At 34.9% G+C, this 21,654-nt stretch overlaps 1 protein-coding gene and 1 pseudogene across 4 annotated transcripts in view; one reads left to right on the top strand and one right to left on the bottom strand.

Annotated features, from left to right (window-relative positions):
- LOC145820239 (nuclear pore complex protein NUP107-like) overlaps window positions 1-17,556 on the bottom strand; it is a 244,678-nt pseudogene extending 227,122 nt beyond the window's left edge. The window contains exon 1 of the transcript XR_014361424.1: window positions 17,139-17,556. The product of XR_014361424.1 is annotated as a nuclear pore complex protein NUP107-like (transcript). The remainder of the gene's footprint in view (window positions 1-17,138) is intronic.
- Window positions 678-13,959, top strand: LOC145820238 (putative disease resistance RPP13-like protein 1). 3 transcript variants are annotated; one of them, XR_014361422.1, is made up of 4 exons: window positions 678-5,372; window positions 6,763-6,848; window positions 11,550-11,629; window positions 13,002-13,959. XR_014361422.1 is itself a non-coding variant. In XM_082915301.1 (2 exons), the coding sequence occupies exon 1, from the start codon at window positions 969-971 to the stop codon at window positions 5,355-5,357; it is 4,389 nt and encodes a 1,462-aa protein (XP_082771427.1). In that variant the 5' UTR covers window positions 678-968; the 3' UTR covers window positions 5,358-5,372; window positions 6,763-7,759. The 3 variants fall into 3 exon arrangements, 1 of the variants encoding a protein (XP_082771427.1); XM_082915301.1 differs by lacking the exons at window positions 11,550-11,629; window positions 13,002-13,959 and having other exon boundaries at window positions 6,763-7,759; XR_014361423.1 differs by lacking the exons at window positions 678-5,372; window positions 6,763-6,848; window positions 11,550-11,629 and adding an exon at window positions 11,643-12,363.
- Window positions 17,557-21,654: the final 4,098 nt, after the last annotated feature.

Raw genomic sequence — 21,654 nt, 5'->3', positions numbered from 1 at the left:
TTCAGAAAATTCTACTTTCTTATTTTCCGTGTTTTTTTTTGTTTTTAATGAATTTTTTTAATATTTTAAATATTTTTTTTTTAATTTTTAGATATACCTAACATAAATATACCTAAAAAATAAAAAAATTGTGAAAAAACTTTTTAAAAATTCACTAAATACCAAAAATATATAAAAAAAAAAGGAGAATTCAATATATTTTTTGTATTTTTATGTATTTATTAATTTTTTAAAATATTTTTTTACAAATTTTTTACTTTTTAGATACATCTAAGTAAGGTGCATCTAAAAAACTAAAAAAAATGTTTAAAATTTTAAAAATATTCACTAAAAATAAAAAAAATACAAAAAATAAAAAAATTAATTTTTAAAAAACTAAATTCAAAAAACTCAAACCAAACATTAATTACTTTTCAAAATAAATACACAACCACCCCTTCCCGTTTATCTAACAACAACTGCGAGGTGATATTTCAATTTCTTTAGTCCTATAAGCTAGCATAGATGCCACTGAAATACGGAGAAATGAGTGCAAAGTAGGCCACTGAGATGGGCCTCCATTATTGTCTTCTTTCATTTACTTTATGACTATGATTTGATAGTAGAAAGAGAGGGGGATGTAAAGTCTTATTTGGCATAATCTAAAAAAAAATTAAAAAGTGAGCCATTGAGATTGAGAAATTTTTTTTTTTTTGAACAGCATTGAGAATGAGATTGATTTATGTATGATTATGATTTCAACAGTAGAGAGGGAGGGGGCCCTATCTGCTTTATACCCAGTTTGATAGAGAACAGAGAGAACTATCGAAAATCATGTTCTTCATCCAAACTTGTTTGAAACAGAAACTTGCACAGTTTCAAACTGCTCCTTAATTCTCTCTCTCTCTCTCTCTCTCTCTCGCTCTCTCTCATATTGCTTTGTTTCATACATTCCTTCCTGGGCTCTTTCACAACAAAGACGAGTAGACATGGATGTGGTGGGGATCTTTATCTCTCCATTGCTTCAAGCTGTGATTGACAAGTTGTTGTCCCCTGATTTAATCAACTTTGCGCGTTGTGACGGTGTCACCACTTCCATCAAGGAGCTGAAGAAGTCATTCGAAGATATAAACCATGTTCTTGCTGATGCAGAGGACAAGCAGATATCTGACGAGACTGTCAATAGGTGGCTGAAAGAGCTCCAGCATTTGGTTTACGATGCGGATGATGTGCTGGATGAGGTTGCCACTGAAGTTCTACGCAAGAAGCTGATCAGGGCAGAGACTGATGCTGATGTTGATGTTGGTGAGGCCAGCACACGTAGGAAGGTACGACGATTCCTCCTTCCTACTTGTTGCACTAGTTTTACTCCAAGTGCGATTTCATTCAATTTCACAATTGGGTCCAAGATAAAGAAGATCAATGGTCAGTTACAAGATTTTACTACAAGAATTAACGAACTTGGTTTGGTGAAAAAGGCTATTGGGGGGACTAATAAGCCTACAAATGCGTGGCCGAGACGAGAAACTACATATTTGCTGGATGATCCTTTTGTTTGTGGCAGAGATGAAGATAAAAAACGGATTGTTGAATTGCTTCTTAGAGATACACCAACTCAAAACAAAGTCGATGTCATTCCCATCACCGGCATGGGTGGGATTGGCAAGACTACTCTGGCTCAACTCATTTATGATGATGATGGTGTCAAAAACCATTTCGATCTAAAAGCGTGGGTTTGTGTATCTGACGAGTTTGATGTTAAGACAATAACAGAGGCAATTCTGGAGTCATTCACTCTCCAGTCATGCGATTTGACAAAGTTAACTGCCCTTCAAAGTAAACTTGAGGTCATGCTGGCAGGAAAAAAGTTTTTGCTTGTTTTAGATGATGTGTGGAACCATAGAGATGAAGAGTGGAGTTCACTACAATCTCCATTGCGAGCTGGAGCACATGGAAGTAAAATCATTGTGACAACACGAATCGCAGCTGTTGCGGAAAAGGTGATGACGATTAAATTTCACAATTTGCCAAGCTTATCACCTGATGTTTGCTGGTTAATATTTTCCCGTCATGCATTCAAGAATATAAATATTAGTGAACATCCAGAATTGGAATCAATTGGCAGGCAAATTGTTGCCAAGTGCGGAGGCTTGCCACTGGCAGCAAGGGCCCTTGGTGGCTTATTACAATGTGAACAAAATGAGCATGAATGGAAAATGGTACTAGCTAACAATATATGGGATAAACCATACGAGGCAAGTGGCATTCTCCCAGCACTGAAATTGAGCTATCATCATCTCCCTTCCCATTTGAAGAGGTGCTTTGGTTATTGTGCAATTGTCCCAAAGGATTACGAATTTAGGAAGGATGAATTAGTCTTGTTATGGATGGCAGAAGGTTTAATTGAACACCCAGAAGGTGGAGAACAAATAGAAGATGTAGGCCGCAGGTATTTTCACGAATTGGTGTCTAGGTCATTTTTCCAATTGTCAAGGCATAATAAATTGCTATTCATAATGCATGACCTCATCAATGATTTGGCTCAAGCAGTTGTAGGGGACATCTGTTTTAGGTTGGAGAATAATTTAGAAGGTGGCAACCAGAACAAGATTTCAGACAAAGCTCGACATTCATCTTATGTTGGTAGTGAATATGAAGGAATCAGAAAATTCAAAGCTTTCTATGATGCCAAATGTTTACGAACCTTCTTAAGGTTTTCACCGAGTGCATTCAACTACACAACAAGGTACTTGATTCATGATTTGTTGCCAATGTTAAAGTGCTTACGTGAGTTGCGTTTGTGTTATTCTGGGATAGATGAACTACCAGATTCCATTGGAGATTTAAAGCACCTACGGTACCTTGATGTATCCTATTCTCAAATTAGGAAGTTACCTGAGTTGGTGGTAACTCTCTACAATTTACAAGTCTTGTTTTTGAAATTTTGTGTTAAACTTGAGAAGTTGCCTCTAAACATGGGAAGGCTAGTGAACTTGCGCCACTTTGACATGACTGGGGTACATATTCCATCATCAGAAGAGATGTCACTACATATAGGTAAATTAACTAATCTCCAAACATTGTCAAATTTTATGGTGGGTAAAGATCGAGGGCGTAAAATAGGAGAGTTGAAAAACCTATCACATATTCAAGGGGCAATACACATATCAAGAATGGAGAATGTCAGTGGTGTTAAGGATGCAGTGGATGCCAATTTAATGTCTAAGGAGTTAAAAGAGTTATCACTAGAATGGGATGAATCTCATAGTTCACAGAATGACATAGTTCAGAGGGATGTGCTTGACGTGATGAGGCCTTTCAAATTTTTGGAACGACTCACCATCAGTGGGTATGGTAGTACAAAATTTCCAAACTGGGTTGGAGATGTTTCATTCTCTAAAATGGTATTCATGCGATTAAAAGGTAGTAAATATTGCACATCTTTGCCACCACTTGGACAACTACCCATGCTTAAGGACCTTTACATTGAAGGAATGAGTACAATAAAGCGCCTAGGTTGTGAGTTCTATGGGCAGCAGTGTGGTGCCAAACCTTTCCCCTCTCTAGAGAGACTGAGCTTTGAGTTTATGACAGAATGGGAGGATTGGTCTGCTTTTGAAACAGAGGGAGTTCAGCCGTTCAGTCATCTCAGTGAGCTTTCCATCATAAATTGTCCCATACTTGTTGGAAGATTACCAAATGATCTTCCTTGTCTCAATTCTCTCAAAATTGATGGTTGTCCACAGTTGTTGATTGATGTTTCGAGCCTCGTTCAGCCATCACTTGCATCCTTGTCAATGAATAATGTTATGCTCCCAAGCCTTCCAGCACTCTCAGGGACAAAGAACATGATTGAACTTGGTTCCCTCACCTTGGATATTAGCCATGTTACAGTTCCCGACTCCCTCTGCGATCCAAGCACAATTGATGAAGAGTTACTGGCTACTGAAATGTCTAAGCATTTGACTTCAATAACTGCTTTGAGCATTTCTCATGTTGAAAAATTGGTTTTCCTACCGACATGGTTTACTCGAGATTTGATGGGACTCGAGAAATTGGACATTAATAACTGCCAAGAACTCATAACATTGTGGCGGAATAAGGTAAGAGTACAAGTATGTCTCCCTTCCCTATGCCATTTGCATATTTCTTATTGCCACAAACTCGTTTGCTTGTTTGAAGAAGAGCAAGAAAAAGGAGGAGAAGGTTCGAAAAAGCAGCAACATAAGGGGCTGCCTTGCATGACGAGACTGGAGTATTTAACAATTGATTGGTGTGGAATGCTGAAGAAACTGCCACAAGATCTGCACACATACACATCTCTTGGGGTGCTTAGAATCCACAATTGTGCAAGTCTGATCTCTTTTCCAATGAAAGGTTTGCCATCTATGCTGAGAGAACTTGGGGTTTTAGGGTGTGATGCTTTGGAGTCCCTACCCGAGTTGATGACACTCAATAATCTGCAAGAGTTGAAGGTTTTTGACTGTGCATCACTCACATATTTATTGTCAAAAGGTGGACTACCATCCACACTAAAACAACTTGGGATTGAGGGTTGCAGAAATCTGGAGTCACTTTTTGCAGAGGAAGGGATCAAAATTGATTGTCCATCTCTTGAAAATTTTGAAATTAACCGTTGCAGCAGTCTCAAATCTTTACCTGAAGCCAATAATCTCAAGAATCTCAAGAATCTCAATCATCTGCAGATATACGATTGTTATAATCTGGAGCCCCTGTCACTTGGTGGTCGTGATGAGAACAACAACATCAACCAACTCACTTCGCTTCAAAAGCTGCGTTTAGTTGATTGCAGAGCAGGAATGGTCTCCTACTTTGTCAAGGAAGGGAGTTTCCCCACCAACATCATTTCACTTCGAATCGGGAGTTTGAGAGTGGACGACGTGGGTCAACTTCCAGTTCCACCTCCATCTCCATTAGAATGGGGTTTGCACAAACTCTCTTCTCTTACAAGACTCGACCTGAATGGCGGAGGTTGGCCGTGGGGAGATACGGTGTCCTTTCCAGAAGAAGGGATGTTCCTGCCCACCTCTCTCATCAATTTGACCATCTTCAACTTCCCAAATCTGGAAAGACTCTCTTATGAGGAGTTTCAAAACCTCACCTCTCTCCAAACACTTGATATCTGGAGTTGCCCTAAGCTTGCGTCCTTTCCAAAGGAAGGGTTGCCTCCCTCTCTTTTGCATCTATGCATCGCGTATTGCCCTGAGCTAGCGACCTTTCCAAAACAAGGATTCCCTCCCTCGCTTTTGTCATTGGAGATCTGGGGATGTAATCCAATACTGAAACAGAAGTGTGAAAAGGGGAAACAATATTGGCCCATCATCCAATACATTCCTCAAGTAGATGTCGTAGTATAAGCAGCTACCTGCAAGGTACAAACAAACAAACACAAAATCTGTCCTATCATTTTTATTTATTTATTTATATTATCATTACCAATTTCAGATTTTTATCACAAATGAGGATTTATTTATATTTGCATCCTTTGCCATCACAATATAAAAATTAAAAAAGTATAATTAAAAATAATAAATTTTAAATTTAAACTTTAAATTTTAAATTTTAAATTTGATCTTATACCTATCAAATAATTTGTTTTAGTTTAACATTTAAATTTTTATCAAGCAACTTTTCAACTTACAATCAAGCAAACACAATCTATCATACCTATATTGGAGCATGCATATATTTTATATATTAAATTATTAAATATATAATTATATTCTATAAATTATTTTTTTCTTTTTAGTTAGTTTTAATATATTTGTTAAAATACATAGTTTTGTTGGAGATTGATATCAACTACAAATTGTCTTTATTAAATATAAATAAATATTATGTACATAGAAAGCACTATAATAAGTTTGAGTTGTTTTTCTTTTATTTCTTTAAGATTTGTATGCTTGAGAGATTCTATCTCAGTTGAAAGCAAGTTTATTCCTAAAAATGAGCGAGTTTCTTGCTAGTTTCTTATTTGAAAGCGTGGAATTGTGTTTCTTAAGAAGCATCACCAAATTAAGAGTTTCCTGCTACTATGGCTTGTGCTACTATGGTCTAGTCAACTCAAATTGATCATTTTGTGCCTTCAACTACATCTCCACATCAGCTCTAATAATTCTGATTTATAGCTTCTATTTTTCACCTGTATCAACACACAACAATGTTTTTACGTTCATTCCTTTTTTCTTTTCCTTTCAAATATTTCCTTTTCCTTTTTTTATCTATATACCTCAACTGAATGGATGAATTTCATTCTCATTTTTATTTTATTTTTACCCTGACTCTACTACAAGCATGTAGTTGTGACTTTGAATACTATGCTCTTTTTGTTGTTCAGCTTGTAAAAGTTTATTTTTCTATATTTTCTCAGTTTTCTGTGAAAAAATATAGTAAATATGCTTTGTTTCGTTTAGTTTTGAAAACTATTTTTGAGAGCTCAAAACCCAAAATTTGTTTGGTTTACAATTTTCCCAAAATTGTTTTCAATCACTTTTTCTATCTCATCTTTCCTTCTCTCACATCCTACACATCAATCAATCACTTTTTCTCTTACACCCATCTATTCAACTACAAAAAAATTTCAAATCATTCCAAACTACAAACCTACAAAACTAATTTCAAAATATACAACCAAATAAATTTTCAAATTTTGAAAACTCTTTTGAATCTTATCTTTCAAAACTAAACCAAACGCAGCCTTTGTGGGCAGTTTAAATAGTGAAACCCACTAACTATTGTTGTTATCACCCTTTTGTTCTTCAGGGCTTTGTTGTTGTGGAAACAAACTTTAGGATGTATTCATACTTACTGTCTAAGCTGCATTGCAAGATTTTCTGCCTCCTTTCAAGGTATGCCAGAATTATGCTTGGTAAAGACTTTGGCTGCTCTGATTTAACTCAATGCTTCTTGGCTTGGGAGAGAGCTACAATTTTGAATTCAGTGGGTCACTATTTTTTGAGTTTGAGTTGTCATGAGTTTTTTTTTTTTTTTTTTTTTTAAATTTCTTTTTAGAATATATTCATATACTATTGCCCAGTCATGGCAAAAGCTCTCATAAGTAACAAAGGAGCAAGAGATATATGAAGAAAATTGAGAATAAAGTCCTTTCCTGATACTACATTGTAAACGCGTCCCTACTGCACATTGTCATGCAAGACTTTTGATCATTAAGACTTCCATGCCTTGCAAGAAGGGAATTTTTTTTAATATCAAGTTGTATTTTTAAACCATCCTACTTGCATGCTGGACTACATTTGACAGTTACAAAGCCACATGTAATCTTGTCAAAATCCATGTGGGCAATCTGGTCTAGTAGTTGGAGGGATTTAGGCTTCCTTTATTAAATGCGAGTTGAGAAGCCATGTCACGCCCTCAAGATAATAACATTAAACCCATCAAATAAGACATGCATTGAGATGCAAAAGTTCCACATTCTTCCATTTATCCGAGTTCTATTACATAAGTATTACATGTTAACAACAAAAGCAAAATGCCCTACGGGCTTACAGCTTTCCAAGTTAACATTTGGTTACAACAAAAGAGTACTAACTCATACACGTTAAGCCCTTGGCTTGAGTTTACATGTAATACATCAAAAGTAAATCAACAAAAGTGTGCCCGCCTATAGCCTCCCAAGCTATGTCCTTGGAGGTGGCATGTTACCTGTACCTGAAAATGATATTCCCATATAGGGTGAGCCACAGCCCAGTAGAAATACACTAAACCAACCATGAACAATGACTAAAATGTTAGCAATTGATAGATGGCCAACACTGATACATTCACATAAATCACATATTTATGTCATACGACCAATGAGTCCAAATTACTTTTCATTTTCCCTTTTTCAACGGATAGGCATATAAGCACTAGCCACATTCTCAACAGATATGTATAACAACAATATCCACATTCACAGATAAGCAAATAAGCTATATCCACATTCTACAACAGATATGTATATCAACAATATCCACAGATAAGCATATAAGCTATATCCACACTTCACAAAGATAAGCATATGAGCTCTATCTTCACTTTACTAGACAAGCATATGAGCTGTGTCTACGGAGTTCATCCCCTATCTTCTCCCAACACTATCTGGTTTAGAGGTACATCCCCTATCTTCCCCTAAACCGCAGAGTACATCCCCCTTCTCCTCCTCTACACATAACGTATACAAACACAATGGTTCTATATACAATCACTCAATACATATAGTTAATGTATTCTATCAACCGTCAAATTCCATGACACATTCCATTGATTAGTTTCCGTTTGCCTAATCATCATGCATTGTCTACAACAATCACGACTATCCTCCACCGATAGTCCAAAACAGTTATTTCTAAACAGAAAATAAATGCACAATGGATATTCAATCAACATTTCATTTCCTCATTTCTCACAATTAATTATCCCAATTAATTAAACAACGTAATTAGGTTGTTATCCATAATTACCATTTCAACCCTTAGGTCCCATTTTCATCAATGATTCAACATTTATTCCATTTCTCTACTCCAATCATGCATGTAGGTTTATTATGAATAAAACCCCAACTTTTACAAAATTACCAAACCAACCCCAACATCTCAAAATACTAAAATTTAAAGACAAAATCCATAGAGAGGAGTAGGATATCCCTACCTCGAAGTTTGAGCCAAAAAGGAGATGAAGACTCGAAGATCAACGTGTTCCAAATCCCAACTTTTTCAGATTAAAACAAAGCTCTCAACGCCCTCTATCTTTTTAACAAGGCCCGAGGCTAGATTCACACTCTAGGGAGATCAATTCTTAGAGAGAGTGTAAGTTTAGAGAGAGAGGGTCACGGATCTAGGGTTTGGATCAAAAAGAAAGTGAAAAAGTGAAGTTCAAAATCGCTACTGTCCGCTGATATAAAACACTCTCGCTCGAGCGAAGCCTTTGTCGCTCGAGCGACCAGACACAGAAAACTCTCGCTCGAGCCAATAAGTTCTCGCTCGAGCCAAAAACTCAAAAGTGCGCTCGAGCTAAAGAATGCTCGCTCAAGCCAACAACTCAAACCCTCAGGTCTGCAACCAGAAGCACGCTCGAGCGACAGACCTCTCGCTCGAGTGAAGAACAAACCAGACCGCTCGAGCCAAGAAAAGCTCGCTCGAGCCAAGAAACACAACTCTCAGGTCCAGAACCAGACGCCATCACTCGCTCGAGCGAAGCCACTCTGGCTCGACCCACCAGACACAAACTCAACTCTCGCTCGAGCGACCAACTCCTCGCTCGAGCGAAGGTCCAAAAATCTGGGCAGCAACACTAGGCTCCCAAACACAACCAACCTGAAACAAACCTGTCCAACACATCCCATAACTCAAATACGAAGAAAAAGGATGCAAACAAGACAATAAACAACTACCAACATCCACGGACACATGTCTGGATCACGGTATAACAAGGGTAAACCCGGGATCGCTATAAGCCATCTACCCTACTTGGAGTATTATTTAGAATTCAAATACTAGGCAAATATTTAAAAAAATATAGGAAACTATTAGAAATTGGTATACCGTATAGAGTTTTTGGATTTGTTTGTTTAAATTTACATGTTGATTTGTTTAGACTTGTCATGAAGTGGGCGATATGGAAAACAATAAGAAGAAAACATATGGGGAAGTTCATCTAATAATAACAAATAGTTCTCTAATCTTTGATAAAATCGGGTTCTTTTCTGGATAGGGTTCACCAAAGACTGAAGTGTCTTAGCAGACACTAGAGAGAAATCCTCGCTACTTTGCCACTCCAAAAATCTTCTGGCAAACTCCAAAACATGAAATATTAAAAAATGTTTGGAATAAGAGTCTTAGCTTTAGATATATTTATTCTACTAGATCATAGGCTATTTAAAAAATAGTCGATTATTTATTCTACTAGATCATAGGCCAACTACAAGGTACAAACAAACAAACACACCATCTATCATACCATTTTTATTTATTTATTTTATCATTATCAATATCATCTCAGATTTTTATCACAACTCAGAGTTTACTATCTACTTCTTTTGGATCGTAGAAGAGTTTCAGTTTGTTGTGAATGTTAAAATTACGAATACATTACTAATTAATTATTATTAAACACACTGCTCTGTTTTTCAATTTTCATTTTCAATTGTTATCTTATGTTGTATTATTCATAGGTGCTGATGGAAAAAGTGCCTTATTTGTTTTGAAAACAGTTTGGTTATGACTTTTGAAAAGAGGTTTGAATTGTGTGTTATGAATTTTAAAAATAGTTTTTGAATTGAGTTTTGAGTTGTGTGTTTAGTTATGAGTTTTGAAATTTTTTGATTAGAATCACGATTCCAAAAGTAAACCAAACGCAACCTATTTTTGTATAAAATGTTTTCTCTAGAAAATGATCTCCTATGTTTGATTGCAACTTGAAACTAATGTACTAGTGGTTGTATTAGCGGTGGTGTCGGTTGTAGTAGGGGTGGTGCTGGCGGTGGCAGTGGCGGTGGCGGTGGTGATAATGTGGTGGTGTCGGTAAGACTTTGGACCAAAAAATGTCTTACAGGAAAAAAATTTCACCTTCAAAAGTGTAAAGAATTTTTCACTAAAAAATGCTTGTTTTTTTATTGACCATAGAAAACATTTTCCATTTAACTTTCATTTTCTATCATACTAACCACTAGAAAATGTGACAAACATTTTTCCAAAAAAATTTTCCGCCAAAACAAACTGAGCATAAGAGATGAATTTTTTCTAGGTTTATTATGTCAAAGGGTGGCTATTGATACTGTTTGGTTTCAAGTTTCTGTACCAAGTTTGTTCCCCTGTTTTTACTCACCCTGAGCTCAATTCATGCATAATCAGTTGCCATTCTTCTAAAATTCTACTTGTTCCCACATTAATTCATCTATGTTTAAGTAAACAATAGAATCCTTGCACTTTTGTTCTACAAGTACCTGAATGGAAGGAAAAATTTTACTTCTGCACCATGCTTCAGTTATATTTCGAGTTTGCATTTTTGTTAGGACCTTAAGATTACATCTCATTTTGAAAAAATATGCATGTACAAGCTTTGAACTTTATAAATCTGGTTTTTTGAAGTCTATTGCAAAGTATAGCATCAATTTTTGATACTCTTCACGACACTAACTCACTCAAACATAATTCTTCTATTGTTACCATCATTGTAATTTCGAGTTGTTTCAAGTTTTGACTTTAGTAAATTTGAAATTTACTGATGATAGATAAGCTTATGCATAAATTTGAGTTTCAGATTTTAGGGTCTTGCTTAGAATTAATAGCTAGCAAATTGAAGAATTTTATTATCCTTAAAAAGACAACAATGCTTCTCTCCTAAACCGTATAAGTGACAATCTCTAAAGATGTGGAGCTCATCAATCATCCAAAATCTTAGTCACTATGTTCATGGTCTTCCATGCTCACCTATGGATGACAATCAAAATCTACTCTGTAGGTTCTAAAGGTTCACTTTTACTTTTGGAATACATTAGTTCTCTAATTCATCCTTGTCACCAACTCACTCAAAAATATTTTTTTGTCCAGGTTCTTCATTCACAATCCAAGCTAGATGGTGCCTTTTCTCTTGATCTTTCATTTTTCCTGTACTACTGTTTTGATTCTAGGTAATTGGCAGACAAAATTTCCTTTGTCTTTAATTTCATTATGTTATCTATTTGTAGTCCATATCGTGGCTTCTAGTTTCATTTCAATAGAATTAGAATTATGTATTCCACTTTTGCAATTTTTTGGACTTAGGTGGGACATGAAAATTTGGTGTGTCCCATTTATGCAAAACATATAGCAGTGCCAAAGACAGCATAATGTATCATATCCATGGCAGCATGGAATATATTTTGGGAAAATTGATCTGTTACATCAACAATTGAAATGTTGACATATGATGTATTAGCTAGCTGCATAATGTTTCCAATGGCAACAAAATAAATGGTTCAATAATTTGTATTAGATCGAGTTATTTGTTCTTTTTTGAAATTGCCAAGACAAGAGCTAATGAGTGGTTCCATTTCACTTGGAATGTTGATATTGTTTTTCATCTGCTTCATGAGTACGTTCGCCTACTCCACCAAATACAAACACACCTCCATGAGCATCGACAATATTTTTAACCCTAAAGAGAACAACTTCCTCAATCTGTTACAAACCTGCAGTTACAGCTTGTACAATTGTGATTTTCTGTATTTTTCCAATGTTTTGTTGAAAATTTAAATATAAAAATGTACTGACTATTGTCATTACCTTTTTGTTCTGATGGCTTTGTTGTTGTGGAAACAAACTTTAGGATGTATGCATGCTCATCGTCTAAACTGCATTGTGAGTTTTTGCTCCTCTTTTCAAGGTATGCCAGAAATTTGCTTGATAAGTGCTTTGGATGCTCTATTCTAAAATAAGGCTTTATCCAGTAATGTAGAAAACTCTCATAGGTGATAAAGGATTAAGAGACCAAAACAAAAATGATAAAGGATTAAGAGACAGGAAAAAAAATGATAAAGGAGTAAGAGATATTTCAAGATAATTGAGAAGAAGTCCTTTCCGTAATTGAAAAAACCTCCCTCCAACACAATCTTAGGCAAGACTTTTGATCATTCAAATTTCCAAACCTGGCAAAAACTCACTTTGTGTTTTTAAGCCTTTCTCCTTGCATGCTATTCTATATTTGACAGTTAGTGAGCCATCTAGTCTGGTCAAAATCCATGTGGGGAATCCAGAGTTACTTTACCACTCCAAAAATGGCATTATGGAAGAATCAGTCATTTCATCTTTTACTTGACAGAGTAGCTAAGACTCTACAATAATAGTTAATAAAATGATGATGTTTGGTCCGTTTTCCTTTATGTGAGTTTGAGTTTGGTTGCTAATTTCAATTTATTTGTTATTAAGCAAATTCACTTGCCTTCTCATCTCTACTACAATTGTGTTCATGTATATTACTTTGAACCTCTTATCAACTTATGGTTTTGTTTCCTTATCTTGCAGATAGCTTTTGAGGATGCTTGAGACTCTCCACAACAATATTGAGCTTTGTTATGGGAAAACTATAAAAAAGAAAAAGAAAAAAAAAATGATCCTGCAGGCTAAAATACCCATGCACATTTGAGAGTTCCCTCATCGTCAAAGGCAATAGACTCTGTGTGCAATCTGCAAGAAAGTATTTGAAGTGATTTGAATGTTTGGTGTGTAATGATTTGGAAAGTTAGACGGATTCCATGTTGATGCTAAAGTTTGCTCACTTATTGATGAAAGCACTAATGTCTGGAATGCAATGAAGCTCTCATCACATAGTGCTTTTTGGATTTTGAAGTTGAGTTGATATGTAAAATCCCTTTTTCCCTAAGGCTTGCTGATGACAAATTGGTTTGGCACTTTACTAAAAATGGCCTTTTTTCTGTTAATCCGCATATCATTTGGAGATGGATTTGCAAAGAAGACAAACACGGGTCAGTTCTTCAAATGGGGCGAGTGTTGAAGGGGCATTTTGGAAGAAGGTTTGGCTGCTGAAAGTTCTGAATAAAGTGAAAATCTTTGGATGGAAAATATGTTCAAATATCCTTCCTGTTTAGTGAAACTTGAGTAGGTGCAAAGTAATTCAATTTGATGAATGTTATTGTACATTAGTGCTGTTTTTGGTGGTTTGAGTTAGCTTACAATGTAATTGACAATGTTAGCATTGTAGTCGTTCACTTCCGCACCAAACAGAATTTGTGGATCAATGCAGTTCTGGGCCCTTTTTAAGTCTCTTGACATAGCACATCTTCATTTGTAGAATTTAACTTTCACATGGTATTCACTTATCAAGAGCATTCTTGAGAGAGAGTATGTTTTGTTACTTGCTCATATAAATGATGTAAAGCACAATTACTTGAACAAAGTCCTGATCTTGTATTTAGTTGATGTTCTGAAGCAAAATGTTAGTTTGGCACTTGGAACATAATACCTGCCCAAAAAAAGAAAAAAAAAATCCTATTGAGTCGAGTATAAAATTGTCTAAAGGAAAAAGACGAAATACGTATATGTGGACATACATAATATATCTATACCACACATATATATATATATGAATGTGTGTGAGTATTCAAAGCCTTAATCTCATTTGTCTATTATAATTTCTTCCCATTATTGTCATAATGGCTTATAGTACTATTCCTCATTCTATGGCTGTCAACTTTAACCTTATTCTAGCATTGTAGTTGTGGAATGATTCTTTTGCAACATACGGATTAATATAATGCTGAAGGGCCTCTTGTTTTTTTTTATGGTTATATGGAGAGTTAAAACATGTGGATCTAATTTAGTTTCTCTTTTACTTCTAATGACTCTCAAACAAGTTGTGTTTTCTGTTCACTTTTCTGAGTACAAACTCAAGTCTTTTAATTTTAAACTCATTCTGAACACTCAGAGAACCTGATACTTGTTGAATTTTGACAAATCTCCTTGATATATCCATGCTTCATGCAAAAATTCAAGAATTTGAAAAGTTTTCTCAATTTAATTTTGGGCATTTAAATTAGGACAATGATATTTAAAAACTTGAATCCATTGGGTATTATTAACTAATACTCTATCTAACGTGCTTGGGTTTTTCTTTTTTCTTGTTTTTTAGTCCAAGAAAACCATTGATCTCATGTATTGCCGCTCGTCAAGATTGCTATTTCCAGCGTCACTTTGAAACTTTTAAGACTGTGTTTAGATTCAGAATTCTGGGATTATGGAGGGGGAGAGAAAAAGATAGGGAAGTGAAAAATTTTAACTTCTATTTCATACATTTTTTGCCTTCTTTTTTTCTTTCCTTCCACAAATCGCCTGTAAATCCTTGATCCAAATGCTCTCTAAGAATATCCTCATCCCAAGTGAGGCAGGAATCATGTCATGTTGTGTCGTGTCATCGTGGGTTCGTGTCCAAAACACCCAACACTAATATGATCCATTTAATTGAACGTGTCAAATATCAAGACACAGACCTAACCTACTTGTGATCATATCAATCCGAACATGACAATGCTAACATGGTTAGCATTAGAATTTATTTTAGATTATAAGCAGTTTGTGCAACCTAAATCAAGCAAACTTGTTTCAAATCACATGTAAGGGTAATTTATTTAAATATTAACACCAACAACATAATATATAGAATAAAATACATTAAAGTGTGAATAACTTAAAGTAATCGCACTTATATGGAGATGCAAGTTGAAGCAATGTGAGAGGTGTATCCCATGCCACATATTCCACGTGTAGCTCGTTACTCTTGTGTCACTTTCATTGATTTTGTATCTTGGTAAGGTGAGTGTGGAGGGAGCCATCGCATTTGTCTTGATTTATGCAGTTTATTCATTTGTTGTTGCTGCGAATGAGATTTTGAGGAAACATGTTCAGTGGTTGAAATTGGATGTTGTTACATTGTGGCTTCCTATCAAATGAAGTGAGCTTTTTGGATGAGTTTTTTTATTGGCTTTTTCGGCTCTCTTGTTGCCACCAAACCCATCAAACCTAACACGAAGCACATGAATGCAATTCCGCGGAGCAACCCATTGAACATCACATAGGCCAAACAAACGCTGCCATAAAGCAAAAGCCACTGGGCAATGCAAAAATAGATGATCCGCCGATTCCGAGTTCCTCTAGCACATCACACACCATTTAGGACAAAGAGAGTGATTGGGCCTTCTCCTTTGGAAAAGGTCATTGGTTGTGACACCTTTTTGGAAAATAGATTAGGGCTCATTAGGTTTCATTTTTAATATTTTTTTTTGTTTCTGGTTTCCATTTTTGTTTTTCATATTTTCAAAAACAAAGACAATATGAAGTTTGCAAATACAATTGTTTTCATGTTGCCTACCAGGTTAGGCCAAGGGCTGGGTGTAAGTCCTCTTTGGTGGTCAAAGGATTGGGAGCCCCCTTCCCCCACACCCATTGCTACCTCTAATGGAAACTCTTTGAATCACCTGTGCTTACAAATTTTGTCAATTCTAACAATTGCCTTAATAATTTTCTTCTTCATTTGCATTTCTTTATTCATCCAGTGTTTTTTTTTTTTTTTCATATAATACATTGTCTTAACATACAATACCATTGAGCAATGGTTTGTTAGATAATATCACTATTGCAATGATCTACTGAGCCTTGAAGGGATTACCATCAATCGTAAAACTTTGCGAGTTTGAATATTTAAAAAACTTCACAAACAAAGAGATACCATGGTTGTCATAAAATACTTTTAACTTCTACCCCTTGCTAAAATCATTACATTCACCCTGAGACTTAGATTTCATATGGTTTCGATTAGTAAAATCTTTTCTGTGTCTACTTACATCTCTAGGCTTCTATTACGATCTTTGAGTAGAACTCACCCTTGCAAACCAGCTTACAAGGGGAGGGTGCCCAAGAGGCTTATATGCACATTTCACATGGTCATTGCCTTTGTTAATCGATGTGGGATCGTAACAACATCTAGTTAATATGCAAGGACTTGAGTTTATCTAAAAGGATAAAAATCATTTATAGAATTCTAATGAATTATCCATCATACATTACTTAGCATAAAGAAACAATTAACTATGTCCAAGTTTCTAACATCTTTGTGCTATTTCTTTATAGTTGTTGGAACATAACAACATTATTGTATTAGATTCAATAATATGTTTCCAATGTATTACTTCCAAACGTAAATAATATATTTTCAGAGCTAAAAAATAGAAAAATCTTAGCAAGCTTTCTACTGGCAGAGCAAACCAAACAAACAAGAAAATTGAAACACCAAACAGAAAGAAGTCATCACTACAACTGTAATCTCCGATTTGGTATCATGAAGATAGGAGTGAGAGATACAGCAGATTGAACGATTCAGAAAACTTGTTTATGCTTACAACAAGCACAATCTTAGCACAAATAATACAATTTTTGTATCCACAAACTAGTATTGATTGGTCAAACTCAACTCAAATTTGAAATTGATTTAAATACACCCTAGACAAGCCTAAAAACCGAACTCTCTCTCTCTCTGGATCAACTCATTGAATTGATTTCACCTCCAAAATTCACTAGTAAAAACGAAAAAGAGTGAAACAATCTCTCTACACTTTGGAGTTACGAAATCGGAGACAACTAAATACGTACCTTGCCTTCGGGATGAAAACAGGGGTGGATAATTCCATTCATGTCGAGGTACATGTTATCGAACTCCATGCCATTAGGGTTAGGTTTGGCGATATCGATGGGGAAGAAGACGCCGTTGATGAGCTCCCTGGGCTCTTCCTCGACGACGTCGGAGATCGACTGAGGGTACCGATCCGCCAGCCACTTGTATAACGCCGGCACTCCCATGGCTTCTGATCTTCAAATTGCTCAACTTGCTTTGTTTTGTAGTTGCACAGAGGAGAGGGAAGATAGGGAAGGTTTTCGTTTTTTGGGTTTTTTTTTTTTTTTTTGTGAGAATCGAAACGGTCGCGATTCGGTGGAGTTCGTTTTTTTTTTTTAATGGGTGATTCGGAGGAGGTGTTAAATCCCTAGGGCTCGTGTCATTTCTGGGGTAATGTCATACGCATTCGGGGTGATTGTGAGTCAAATTGGGTCGGCGACATTTATTCATGGTCCTTCTTAGGTAGGTGGAGAAAAATTATGGAAAATAAAAAAAATTGATAAGAATGGTGTAATATTATTATTACTAGTGTATGCCCATGCCTAAAGGCATGGTGTCAATAATATTTTGTTTGAATAATTTTTATTTATCACTCTCTCTTAAGTTAGAAACATTGAGAATCAAGTATACCTAAAATTCTGTTTTCCCATGACATACAAAAAATGAATAGATAACATACATTTGAACAAGAGGATCCCCTTTATTATAGACACAACTTCAAAATAAGAGGAACAATAAAATGGTGTTCTCCCTTTCGAGCACACCATGCCAATACGAAAATAGTAGTCTTGATCAAAATCTAAATAACAAACACCTCCAAATGTCTACCTCTCAAACCAAACCAAATCTATATAAATTTACATAATGTCAATCTGCCTCTAAATAATCTTTAACTTTATACAACGTCAATCTTTTCAAAGTTTGTCAACGATAAAACCAAAAATAGTGTAAATTCTGCCATCGAGATTGTTGCTCACTCGAGATTGCCCCTCTTTCAACACTCATCAATCAAAGAAGTACACGTTTAGTTTACACAACAATAAATACAAAATCATTAGAGAGATAAGAAAAACTTAAGCTTAAAAAAATGTAGACCTGTAAAAAAGAAGTCAATATTGCCATTCGCTTCTAGTCTTCAATTCAAAAAGCCAATATAAGTCAATATTACCTATAAAATACAGAAAAAAGCCAATATGATAATTAAAAGAGACTATCCAATTCAAAACAAACACCTGCACTGTCACACTAATGAATGGTTTTTTATAGACCACCTAATTCAAACTAAACACAAACAATGTTTTGTTTGAATAATTTTCATTTATCACTCTCTTAAGCTAGGAACATTGAGAATCAAGTATACCTAAAATTCTGTTTTCCCATGACATACAAAAAATGAATAGATAACATACATTTGAGCAAGATGATCCCCTTTATTATAGACACAACTTCAAAATAAGAGGAACAACAAAATGGTGTTCTCCCTTTCGAGCACACCATGCCAATATGAAAATAGTATTCTTGATCAAAATCTAAATAACAAACACCTCCAAATGTCTACCTCTCAAACCAAACCAAATCTACATAAATTTACTTAACGTCAATCTGCCTCTAAATAATCTTTAACTTTATACGACGTCAATCATTTTCAAAGTTTGTCAACGATAAAACCAAAAATAGTGTAAATTCTGCCATCGAGATTGTTGCTCACTCGAGATTGCCCCTCTTTCAACACTCATCAATCAAAGAAGTACACGTTTAGTTTACACAACAATAAATACAAAATCATTAGAGAGATAAGAAAAACTTAAGCTTAAAAAAATGTAGACCTGTAAAAAAGGAGTCAATATTACCATTCGCTTCTAGTCTTCAATTCAAAAAGCCAATATAAGTCAATATTACCTATAAAATACAGAAAAAAGCCAATATGATAATTAAAAGAGACTATCCAATTCAAAACAAACACGTGCACTATCACACTAATGAAAGGTTTTTTATAGACCACCCAATTCAAACTAAACACAAACATTGTTGCAAAATAATAATTGGTTACCCAATGCATACACTACGAACAAACACAACACATTGTCAACACAGATACAAATTAATGATTGATAAAAACATTAATTTACAAAAATCAATCAATCTTTTCTTTGGGTTTTATTTTTTTCAACTCTTTCTTTTTGGAACTTCCTTTAATTGATCACATAAGGTTATGGGGAAAATTTAAGAAAGAAGTGTTCTGAAGAAAGAATTTAATAAAATAAAATTCAAAAAGCAAACTCTTCACTTGGTAATTCAACAACAAATTCTAACTAACTTAATTCCTCCATCATTTACAAATCAATACAGCCTAAAAATCCCCATTTATTTTGTCCAAAAACCCAAAGCCATTAATTATATCAATTTAGTCCTATTAGTTTTGTGTATGTAACCCTCCATCACCTTCTTCAATCTTCACCTAGACCGATTCAGATTCATTTTGCTTCCAACCTTAAATTAATTTTGAATATTTGTTAGCAATACATGACCATAAGCAAAATATCAAACCAACCCCTTTGGATCTATTTGGTTAGCTCATGGGTAGCAACCAACAAAATTTAGATTGAAATTAAATAAACTATAAGACTAAACTGATATAATAAAATTCAATGGATAAAACAACAAATCAACAACATGCAGTAAGGGGACAATTGTTTACAGGGTCTTAAAAAAGTAATAGGCAATGCGGAAACTATATATATATTTTTTTATCACAGCTTACCAATCCCCACTCCCAAATAAAGGGGGAAAAAAATAGAAAAACACAAAAAGCCCAATAAATATAGGAAAATCCATATCAGTATTTAAAGAGTATTTAGCAAACTCAGAAGTATTTATAGATTCGTAGACATTTATGAGTATTTAGCAAACAATAGCAAAACTCATAATATAGAAAAACCCATTTTATAAATAAAAAATTAGCACCCATTTAAAAAATTAACACCCATTTCTCATTAAAGAATCAAACATTTCATTAACTCTGTGTGTGTGTGTGTTGAGTCAGTACCTTTGAGACCCAAAAATAGTAGGAAGTGTCTGGTTCATCCTCCTCAGTCACAACATATAAAAAAAGAAAAAAGAAAAAAAAAATGTCACTAAGATTACTTGCCTCCAATTCTTAACTAATGTCTAATTCTTTGCCCTTTCATGAACTCTCTCAATAAGTCATCCTCTTTCTCCGAGGCCAAACACTATTCTTCTCTCATTGAACCAGTTTCTGCTCATCATCTTCCAAAACAGCTTGGCATGCAGAACCGGGATTAGAGGTCAGCGATATTTAGATGATTGTTTAAACACCTCTTGGCATAATGTTGTTTTAAATTGGGGTTATGTTCCTGACAGAAAATTGACTATATGGTCAAGAATTATGTGATAAAATATTGAATTTGGTTTATAAACATGTCTATTCTAAGCAAAAGGAGCTTATTCTAGCTTGAATGAAACAGAACTTTGATATTTGTTCATAATTATGTGATCTCAAAAGTACTGTACACATACCTCATTTGTTTGTCAGAAATCAAAATCTAATTATGGGAATGGCTATGAAACTATATGTTTATTTATTTTTGAGTTGAACAGAAAGGTCTGGAAGCATTATTCTGATATTGCTTTCTTAGTTGGAGAAAATTGTGGCCAAAATTGCCCATTGATGTTATAGGGCGTTTGGGTTATTATTAGACCAAAATGGGGGCAATCCCTCTGGATGTCTTTTTATTCTTTATTTTTTATAGCAACACTCTGGGCTTTTCTGGATTCTGATTTCATTCTTGTTTTGAGAGGGAATTGGAGTTTAATAGATCCCTCAATACTTTTCTGTCTCTCAAGGCATTTGTGTCCCTCTCAAATGTAACAGATCCCATACTACCAAGTATTTGTAAGTGCATTCCTATTATAAAAAAAGTGGTTGTTATTTCCTGGCAAAAAAAATAAAAAACAAACTGACTGAATCTATACAATTTAGTGCTTAAAAGGAATGCATACCTTACACTTCCATGTATTATTTTTCATTTCTGGAATAGATATTGCAAGGAGAACTGAAAAGAGTGTACCTCACATTTTGTTTGGTAATGTGTTAGTTTTAGTATTTTGTTTATAGGAAATAGAAATTTATGTTTATTTTTTTTTGCATAAAGCATGAACAAAAATATTGGTGTGAACATAGTTTATAGTCAACAATAAAGCAAAAAGTTTTGCAAGCAGGTAAAGAACAAAGTTTTCCAACTCTTTCAGGGTGCTCATGTCTCCTAATTTCCTAAAATTCCAAACCAATATGAAGGACTCACAGACATTTTGTCAGACACCTAAACTACAAAACCAAAAATTACTCATTCAAGTTGGAGAATTAGACAAATCCAAACAACATAATAAACCAACAACAGTGATCAAGAGCAGAGAAATGGGAAAACACAACAATGATCAAGAGCAGCGAGTTCGAAGTCTTACCTTGCGAGTGCA

This window comes from Camellia sinensis, chromosome 2 (assembly GCF_055761805.1).
Source record: "Camellia sinensis isolate YWXY chromosome 2, ASM5576180v1, whole genome shotgun sequence".
Classification (NCBI taxonomy): Eukaryota; Viridiplantae; Streptophyta; class Magnoliopsida; order Ericales; family Theaceae; genus Camellia; species Camellia sinensis.
Note: the sequence above shows the minus strand (reverse complement) of the source record. Positions and strands in the feature narration are given on the sequence as shown.